Source organism: Poecilia latipinna, unplaced genomic scaffold (assembly GCF_001443285.1).
Source record: "Poecilia latipinna isolate Pla-1442-1.1 unplaced genomic scaffold, P_latipinna-1.0 Scaffold1713, whole genome shotgun sequence".
Classification (NCBI taxonomy): domain Eukaryota; kingdom Metazoa; phylum Chordata; class Actinopteri; order Cyprinodontiformes; family Poeciliidae; genus Poecilia; species Poecilia latipinna.
Window position 1 is genome coordinate 195,552 of NW_015114329.1, and position 9,866 is coordinate 205,417.

At 37.4% G+C, this 9,866-nt stretch overlaps 1 protein-coding gene and 1 long non-coding RNA gene across 3 annotated transcripts in view; one reads left to right on the plus strand and one right to left on the minus strand.

The window, feature by feature from the left end:
• Nucleotides 1–9,282, minus strand: part of LOC106964748 (1-phosphatidylinositol 4,5-bisphosphate phosphodiesterase delta-4-like) — a 26,083-nt gene extending 16,801 nt beyond the window's left edge. Inside the window, exons 1-10 of one of the 2 annotated variants that reach the window (XM_015060424.1) lie at nt 8,120–9,282; nt 7,863–8,021; nt 6,118–6,165; nt 5,792–5,950; nt 5,368–5,596; nt 4,382–4,511; nt 4,048–4,279; nt 3,775–3,976; nt 3,289–3,433; nt 1,342–1,494 (exon numbers count right to left, since the gene is read on the minus strand). In XM_015060424.1, the coding sequence (XP_014915910.1) occupies nt 1,342–1,494; nt 3,289–3,433; nt 3,775–3,976; nt 4,048–4,279; nt 4,382–4,511; nt 5,368–5,596; nt 5,792–5,950; nt 6,118–6,165; nt 7,863–7,995 (1,431 nt within the window). In that variant the 5' untranslated portion in view covers nt 7,996–8,021; nt 8,120–9,282. Of the gene's footprint in view, nt 1–1,341; nt 1,495–3,288; nt 3,434–3,774; nt 3,977–4,047; nt 4,280–4,381; nt 4,512–5,367; nt 5,597–5,791; nt 5,951–6,117; nt 6,166–6,266; nt 7,342–7,862; nt 8,022–8,119 lie in introns of those variants that run through there. The other variant, XM_015060425.1, reaches the window with a different exon arrangement.
• The window catches only part of LOC106964749 (uncharacterized), a 20,372-nt gene that overhangs the window by 5,607 nt on the left and 4,899 nt on the right, over nt 1–9,866 (plus strand). Inside the window, exon 2 of the long non-coding RNA XR_001428496.1 lies at nt 2,279–2,282. This is a non-coding gene — a long non-coding RNA (uncharacterized LOC106964749). The remainder of the gene's footprint in view (nt 1–2,278; nt 2,283–9,866) is intronic.

The following is a 9,866-nucleotide window of genomic DNA, read 5'->3' on the forward strand; positions in this document are numbered from 1 at the left end:
TTCAAATAAAGTGTTACCAAAAAAACTTAAATCCATCAAATTAGTGAAAATAGTGAAAAAACAAAACATATAAAATGCCCATGGTTAACAAGGAATTAGAATGTTTATAAGGACAAAATACTTTACATTGAAAATTTCTTATATCATGTCTGATGCATCTGACTATAAGTATAAAATATATCCAATCACCTGATACAATAACTTGTAAATTATGCTATACCACACTTTGAATAATAATAAGATTAATTTAAAAGGGTCTGGGGAATACTAAATACTGTTATTAAATGTAATATAAAAAATACTTCATATCCAGACTCCTTCAGTGACAAGAACAGTGATAATTATAACAATAAATGAAGTTGTAAATAGTTTCAACAAAACTTTGTATATATTTGGCAGATGAAATCCCTCAGTGTATGGGCAAAAAACTGAACAGTTTGTCCATAGAAATAAATTCAAAGACAATATTTCTCTCTTTAGTAACTGAGATAGAATTAATAGATATTGTTAATAACTGTAAAACAAATCATCTACTGATTCTTATGATATAGACACAACATTAGTAAAGTACATAATGTATACATAATATTTCATAAACCTTAATGTATACACGCAATGTATATGAAAATTGCAAAAGTAATACCTCTAGATTGGAAACAAACATTTTCACAAAGTACAAACCTGTCTCTCTGACTTTTAGTTGGATTCAAATGTATTTAATAAGGAGAAAGCAGGTATTTCCTTGAGCGGTCCCACAGGGATCTGTAATTGGGTCCATATTTGTTTGATATACATATCAATGATGTATTTGATGTATCTGAATAATTAGGAATAATTAATATTTTAGGATGACACCACCATATTCTACACTAGTGAAAGTTATAGGGATTTTAATGCATAATATAAATAATAAACAATTTAAGCTAAAGTCATGGATAGATATGAACAAATTATCTCTAAATTTAAATAAAACTTAAATATTTGTTTCTTTCTGTATTTAGTTCTCTTTTCTAATCAGGTTTAAAGAAATTACATTATATTGTGTTGTATTTGATTTCTTACTGACTTGCAATAAACAATAAACTAAGGAAACAAACAAAACAAATGAACCAACCCGCTTTAGCAAAAACCTGGGTTAGTTGCATATATCCTATGCTCTCAGATAGGCAAGTTAAAATTCTGATTACACAGAAAGTAGAATAGATTACACTATTTCCGTTTGAACTGGACTACACCAACTTACTATCCATGCACTATCTTGCAGCTACACCTTTAAATGCCCAGCCATGGAACATCTACTCTGCCTAAAATCTTCCTAAACAACAGAGACAGATAACTCACCTCAGGAGATGGAAGCCCTACTGGGGCCCTGCCATCCAACATTCCTCTAAGCAACTTGTCACCAAGAATGTGCTTGAGGTGTTGGGCCATGACTCTCTGCTGGTCAACACTGCAGTGGTTCTCGATTGACAGGATAACTGGATATTCTGATATCTGGAGAAGGGAAATGATGGGGAAGCATAGAGTGCAAAAGAAGGAGAGCAGATCCATAAATTATAAATTATAGACCTTTCCCAAGCTAAATTTCCAAGCTGCTCCTTAACAGCTATCTCTATAGGTATAAAATACTATTCAGGAGTTAGCTGTTAAGCTAACTAGCAGCTAGCACAGCTAGTTCTTCTTAACATAAACTAGCTCTAAATTCAGTTTGAACACTCATTGTAGGAAAAAACACTCATTGTAGCGTTATCATTTTAAAGGTTTGAGTTTGACCAATCAGTAAATGTGAAGACAAGGTGGCATAAAGGAAGAACCTTGTGACCAAAACAGGATATCCATGCACACTTATTCACTCAGCACACTAAGATACACAGAAACTAAGCCCTCAAAAGAAATATCTACCTCAAAAAAATGCAAAGACATACTTTCATTCACACTCAAACAGAATACAGTTTAATAATGTTAGGGTGAGCTAAGTACTCTCATTGCTTGAAAAACAGCATTGTTCAATTCCATGTTCTCAAATCTGTGAACTCCACCCATGAACTATGCAAAACATTGTCTTGTTCACTGTAAGGCTTGAACATTGAAACACAATCGGTCACATAGCCAGCATGTTCTGCTGGATTGAAATACTGTTTGACATGAATATGATTCTGCTAGCTTTTTTTTCTGGCCAGTGCTTTCGTTTAATCTGTTGTGTATCATTGCACAGCTTTACCCTCTCTTCTCCGTCAAAGGGAAAAAACAGCGTATATTCTGCTTTTAAGTCAATTAGTATTGTTTATTAGTTTGGATGATTACAGATTGACATATTATCAATTTAACAATATATTAGTTTAAGGTAAGTATTAGTATAATGTGTTTTCCAGCCATATACTGCCTTTTCATAGCACAACTAAGTCAAAAAAATTGTCAGTCTTCAGTTTATGAAAATAATGCTGCATATATCAAATATAACTTAAAAAAAATTTGATTTCATACTTTAATACTCACCCAACAAACAGCAGCAGGTTGTGGGGTTATGTATGGAACACCATACACAACCCCACAACCTGGAACCTCATACTCATGCTGGTCACCACGTTGGTTACCCACTGCTGTGTGATGACCAACCATTCCTCAACCAGCATTTGTTGGAAGTCAGTCATTGTGGTTGCATTTGTCACTCTGGCACACCCTAGCTGAATTCATAAGTGTTGAATGGGCTTTCCATCGTCTCTTCTCCTAAATTCTGGAGGTAGTTTGTGATAAACCCCATTTAGTGGGGGTGAAAATTAACACGATGACAAATCGTGTTAATTTTTTGTCCCAGACTACGAATATATGAGATTACTGGTTACAAAGGTAAAGGTAATTTATTTATATAGCAAATTTTCAGCAACAAGGCAATACAAAGTGCTTAGTGCTTACAAAATCTAATTTCAATATCTATCTGGAATGAGGTTGCCCAGATATTTTGACAAACCTTATTTTTTTAGTAAGAGTGGTTCCAGCCCACACCATCATACGGTGAAAAACTTTACACCTTTTTACATTTGCTGCATTATCAGACTCATTGGAAGGCAATGCTGGAACACCATTCACTTAGAGATGTATGTCTTCATACATCATAGAAAAGTAAGACAGATACGATACATGCTGGTGGGAAGGGGTTATAAATTGGAGCTATGAGTTTGAAGTAGCATTAAATTCTTAACCTAGCTACAGGAAACCATATTTTTGCACAACATAATTTCAGTTAGCCAAATATTTGCATCAAAGACAATACATGACAGATAGCATTACCTTGAAAGCATATTTTCCCACTGCATTGACCACATCCTTGAAGAGGATCTTAGAGGTGAATGTATGTCCATGATAGACAATGGGCTCTCCATTGGCACCATCCCAACAGTCTACTTCCACACACCTGCAGCCTCGATTAAGAGCCCTAAACAATGACGACAAATCCATCTTTTATCACTTAGTCATGAAAATCAGAAAAAAAAATGCTCTACTGCAGAGCTTATCTCTTCTGTTAATCCCAATATCAGAGTAATGAAACAGAATTAATCAACTTGGAGCATTTAGATGTCAAAGCTTTCATAAAAAAGGTGGACAATTAAGGTTAAGGTCACTGTGACTCTAATTTTATGATAAATCTCATCACATTTTAATATCACACCATCTTGTTACACTTCATGTGATACAAATGTACAATTAAAAAAAGATTTCTTTAATCTTTCCACCTTCCAACACTACATTTTGTACAATCAGACTTTTGAGAGCTACCTGATGTATCCTTCCACACTGCTTTGTCCTCTGAGCTGGTCCTCCATCAGATATGTGTTGTGGGAGGAGGAGATGAAGTAATGGCACAGTGGCTGACTCATGTCTTGAAAAATGCCCCTGCACTTTGGACTGAAGATAGAGCCTTCAGCAGAACCAAGGTACATCAAGAAGCCATCAAATGTCATAGCCTTCAGTTGTTTCGCTGGAATGAAACAAGAACTGATAAGCTCTGTGTTTGTAAGGCAAATGAAACGTGTATTCCTGAGTATGTACCTGTATCTGAGGGCTCATAGTATTTAATTAGCTCTTGAGCATGGTGTTGGATATCAACATCCTCCAGCTGCTCCTCTCTCAGGAAGTCCTCTATGTCACTCTGGGATAACTTCTGACCATCAGATGAGTACTCCTGGAAAATTTTCAAAATATCTTCTCTCTGGGTTATCATCTTGTAGAACAAGACAAACTCATCCCCTTCGAGGGCACCAGTCTGTGATTTATCTGCCATCTGTTGAAAAGAAAAGAATGATCAGGGTGTGGGTCTGCAATGACTGTCCAAAACACAGTCAATGCAGACCCACACAGCAGGTCTTTATCAAAAGGCTCTCACTGTGAACAGACGGTGAGCATGGTGTTCATTCATATCCACATTCATCATCCTCAGGAGATCTCGCACTTCCTTGAAGTTCATCCTGCCATCGTTGTTCTTATCAGCCTTTTTGAACCAGTCACCTATCCATCTGGGAATAGTGCTTAAAGAAGCAACAGTCACTGTGTTCTTGTCCAGTTAGTTGGGGAAATTGTATACCAAGCATCGCTCTCGGAAATTATTATAAATTTACAAGGAAAACTATTCCTCCATGGGAGCATTTGTGAGGTTTGTGAAGACTTTTCAAGATCTCACAATCTTCCTTAATTGAGTCCAAATGTATTCTGTTTGGTTGAGGTCAAGTTCCTCCATAACAACTCCAACATCAATTCCTTTTTGGAGTTTGCTTCATCGGTGCACACTTGGATTTAGAATAGGAAGAAACCATCCCTAAAACAGTTCCCACATAGTCAAGAGCATAGTACTGTCCAACATCCCTCAATATGCTTTAGCATATTTAGATTTCTTGTTACTGGAAACAAGGCACTGACGCCAACCCCTAGAAATCAACCAAACACCCTTTCTCCAAAATCATTCTACCAATTTCCTGACAAACACAGATTTGTTTATCAGAATGCCTTGTTCCAATTCTGGGATTTCACATAACCAATCCTTCCAACTTTGAAATTGCTGTATTTTGACGGTGCTTCCTTTTTACTATGATACTACCAGTTGGCCCTGGGATTTTTAGAAGCAACATTTAATTACTGAATTTACTGCACAACTTGCCATGCTTGAATTCACTTAACTCTTGAGAGCAATCCATTCTTTCAAATATTTTTGAAAGAAGTCTTCAAGCCCGGATGCTGGATTTTATACATCTGTGACCACAGAAGTGATTGGAACTCATGAACTGAATGATTTGCTGACCTTGTAAGGCAATATACCTTACAGTGAGGCAAAATGCAGAAACTCTTAATAAGTAAACCCCAAATAAGAAAGGATACTGGTCTAGTTTTTCCCTCTCTCCCATGTTTTCCAGGTTTTCAATCAGCTTCCTCATGCCTTTGATCCAGGACTGGGCCTCCTCGGCTGACTCGGCCACCAGGTCCAAGTTCCCTCTGCGACCATGGAACACCACCGTGAAGCATCGGTTAGCAGGGAACTCGTCTGCGATGCTGAGAAGTACTTCACTTTGATGGCCCTCTCGCACTACTTCCACATCCCTCATAGAAACTGCACACAAAGCATTGTGTAAGTATCACATGGAAAGACCACAGACTTAATATAGATACAAAAATCTGAACGTAACATAAAAGCACAAATTGACTTTATCTTTATCCAAAATCAAGAGCTATGACCAGACTAAAGCAAGATAACTATTGCCTTTTTTGCAACCATCTGCAATATTGCTAAACTGTCAACTCTTACAGGTGGAGTGAGCTTTGCCAGCTTTCTTGGATTTGTACCAGATGGTCATGCAGTCATCCTGGAGCTTGAAATATCGTTGTTTTTTCCAAGTACGAGACTTAATTTTTCTCATAACTGTCCCCACCAGCATGGACTGCAGGTTCTCATCCCCCTGAATACCTGAGCAGAAAAGAAAAGCAGAGATGCTAAGATAAACTGACAGACCTCCTGGGAATATTCACATACAGAGGAATGCTTAGTTTAGTAAGTGAAGTCAATAAAATTCATTACTGTTAAACATAATTATTTTAGAATCATGTGAGGACTAGAGGTTTGACTTGACTTACGGAGGCCGCTCTCTGTGGAAGCCATCTCCTGCTGTCTTATAGAGGCATCTAAGCAGAAGAACACAACAGGCAGTAACAGATCATAAATGAAGCTCATAAAACATTCTACAGGGTTTGGTAATAGATTATAAATACATATAAATATTAACAGTTGGTGATGGTGGTGACTGTGGTTGGAGTTTGCCAGTTCAGTCCCCGCTCCCTCTCTCATTGTGTTCTTGGGCAAGACACTTCACACACCTTCCCTGCTGGTGGTCAAAAAGCCTGGTGGTACCAGTCACTGCATGGCAGCCTTACCTCTGTTTAGAACCAAATGTTCTGGACATTTGGTTGTGTTGACACTCTATGTTGTTATGTGCAGCATTTTTCAGATGGTTCTTTAGCATAACAGCCAGCAGCACAGGGAAGCAGGTCCAACTTCTTTAATGCAAACTATTTTGTAGTGTGTGTAATCTAACAGAGGAATTGCTTCTGTGTTTCATCCCAGTGAAACGTGACCTGAACGCCTCACCAGGCAGGTGTCATAACCAGACGCCCCGGCCACATCAACTGACTATTTTTACATTAATTTAGATAATTTTTCAAATAATTTATTATTTTATTAATATCTTTTGTGTTTTTTCACCTTTTGTAACTAATGACTAATAACTTTTATGCTCTATAAAACAGAGGCAACCTCAGTTTTCTGTTCTATCGCTGCATGTTTCATCATCAGTTGCAGTGTGACTATTCAGCCTGTGCCTCTTTGGGGGATGGTTAAAGCTGATGTGGATGCTGCTTTGCCTCTCCATTGTGTTTCATTGCATTCACTTTTTGAAAAGCTGCCTAAGCTGACTAATCTTCTCAAATCCCTGTCACCTTCACTCTTGACCTCAACACTGAGCCAGAGCAGCAGCGGGTCGTCTCTGCAAGTTGAATCATCTGCAGAATTGCAACAGAAGCACATCTGCACATGGAGTTTCATGCAGAAGTCTAAATCCAACTGTCTAGATCCGAAGCGTAAAATGATGATACGACATTCCACTGCAACAATGAACCGCATAAATATGCATGGCTTTGCATTTCTTTGACTTTTACTCTAATCTATGCCCATAGCTAAACTTTTAGATTTAATGAAAGAAGATAAAAAAGAAGATATACCTTTTTTCATTTCTCGTCTTTGTGCATGTTTAGTTTCAGGTTCTAATTTCTAACAAGCTAAAACAAGAAACGTTTGGTCTGATTTAATGTCTAACAGTAAGAAAAACTGTTTGTCTTTTTACTTTTTACATGTGAATATCTGGTTTCAATTGTACATAAAAATCAAGCACTTAATTATACTCACCTGATACTTTTGACTAAAAAAGTTTGATGATACCCAGCCAGCAAACCTAGGTGGGCCCCATATGGGATAGGTGAGGGCAAACAATTTGCCAACATTCGCCCAGATAGAAGATCCCTCTGGGCGAATCCATGTAGGACCACCATGTAAACCACGGGCAAAACCTTCCAGGACCCATGTTGTTTGCTCTCTTTTATCCCTTATGGGGCCCACCTAAGCATCCTGGCTCAGTATCTGTTCAAAACTTTAAAGACTTAACTTGAATTTTGTTTTTAAAAATGAAATCAGAGGTCTACACATCAATGCTGAAAACTGAAACTTGTTCACAGTTTAGCAAGTCTATGTGCAAAAGTAGAAAACCCAGCATATGATAAGAATTTAAAATTTAAACAGGAATGTTTTAGAAACTAAACATGTGTCTAACCTGTTGGATGATCATTCCTAAATTCTGGTAGCTGATCCTGTGGTTCTGCTGCTGTCCCATTGCACTGTGCAGCAACATGGGAAAGCAGAGTCACCCCTCCTACCGCCACCTCCCCCCTTTCTCTCCCTCTCATTTTTATTCTCTTTCTCTCTCTGGCTTCTGCAACAAAGCAGAGATACAGTGTTCAGTCGGCTGTTTGGTAATTTGTGTAACTGTTGCACTTAGTGGAAATTGTCTGAAAATGTGTTTGGATTTACCAAAACGTGATACACATCATATTTCCGGTACAGAGGAAGTCCAAGTTTGTTGTTATGGAAAATGACTGAAATGAATTATGTGGTGGTTTAAAGGTTTCATCACAATCTGTTTTACTAAACCTGCTGCTCCTGTCATTCTACATGATCAGTGGTACAGGACCACACAACCCCTCTACTTCCATTCAGGAGTAGTGGAACCGCAGCATACAGTGATCCACCATGTTTTCTGTCCATCTCAGGTTACTAAGATCTGCTCATCAAATTTTGATCAGCACAGTTTTCAGGACTGGACGGACGGCACCACGAGAACATAAGTTCCTGCTTACAGCATCCGCATTCCCTGTGGAGTCATTACATACATGATTCACACATACATATGCAGGTTCTTCTCATCGGACTGAAATCTCCTTTCTCGCGTCAGCCATGCTCCCTGCTAAGGTTGAGACGCATCAATAATCCACAGCTTCAGCTCAGTTTCACACCTCAGATTACACACACTGAGCCAAGACAAAAGTGGACAGATCTCCTTCATGATAATCTTAAATGGACCAAACATCACCTTCAATTTAGGTCAAAAGACATAATTTACCCATTATACACATTTAGTTTGCTTAATTTGTTTAAAATTTAACTTTCCGGAAGGCTATAAAATAAAGAATAGGCTTATTATTAGATAATAATAAACTCTTTGCCAAAATAAACCAGAGTAAGGAGCAGTGAAGAAGTAAGTAATCACTAGGTGTATATACACACACACACACACACACACACACACACACACACACACACACACATACATACTCAGGGCTGGTTTAGAAACATCGTGTTAAAGCTGTGTTATGCTGATAGTTTAAATGTCTTCTCCAAACTCAACTAATCCAAAGACGAGAAGCAGCCAGACGTATTAGTCAGCTGAACTCTAGTGAAAAAATAAAATAGGATGAATGAATTATACATAACAGTTATAATTTACAACAATGTTGGAGCTCAGAAAAATAGACTTCTTCTCTAAAGAAAGTCTCATTCTGCCTCTACTTCTGAAGCATCATGGGATATATAGTCCCTTCTGCTAAATGTCAACAAAATGGTGCAGTTTGTAAAGTTACACAGTAAAAAATTAATAGAAATATTTAGGTTAATGTAGCCTGTCAGAGAAATAAATGTGTGTTCATTTTTCAAAATCATAATTTCATCATGTTATGCACACATTTATAAATGTCAGAGTTCCAAACTAAATACACTGCTCAAAAAAAATAAAGTGAACACTCAAATAACACATCCTAGATCTGAATGAATGAAATATTCTCATTGAATACTTTGTTCTGTACAAAGTTGAATGTGCTGACAACAAAATCACACAAAAATCATCAATGGAAATCAAATTTATTAACCAATGGAGGCCTGGATTTGGAGCCACACACAAAATTAAAGTGAAATGTTCCCTTTATTTTTTTAGCAGTATATTTATTTCACAAGGTGAATTAACTAAATATTTAGAGTTTAAAGCACATTTTCAGCATTAAGGCAATATAAAGTGCTTTACATGAATTAATAAAAGGAAATACAAACAAAATAACAAACCAAAGGAAAGAGCAAAAGAAGAAAAATAATCTAATGGTGATCTAGATCAGTGTTTCTCCACCCTGGTCCTCACCCCTCCCCCCCCTGTCCTGCTTGTTTTAGGTGTTTCCCTTCTGCCACACTTGAATTGTATCTCTGGGTGATTAACAGGCTTCTGCAGTACTTG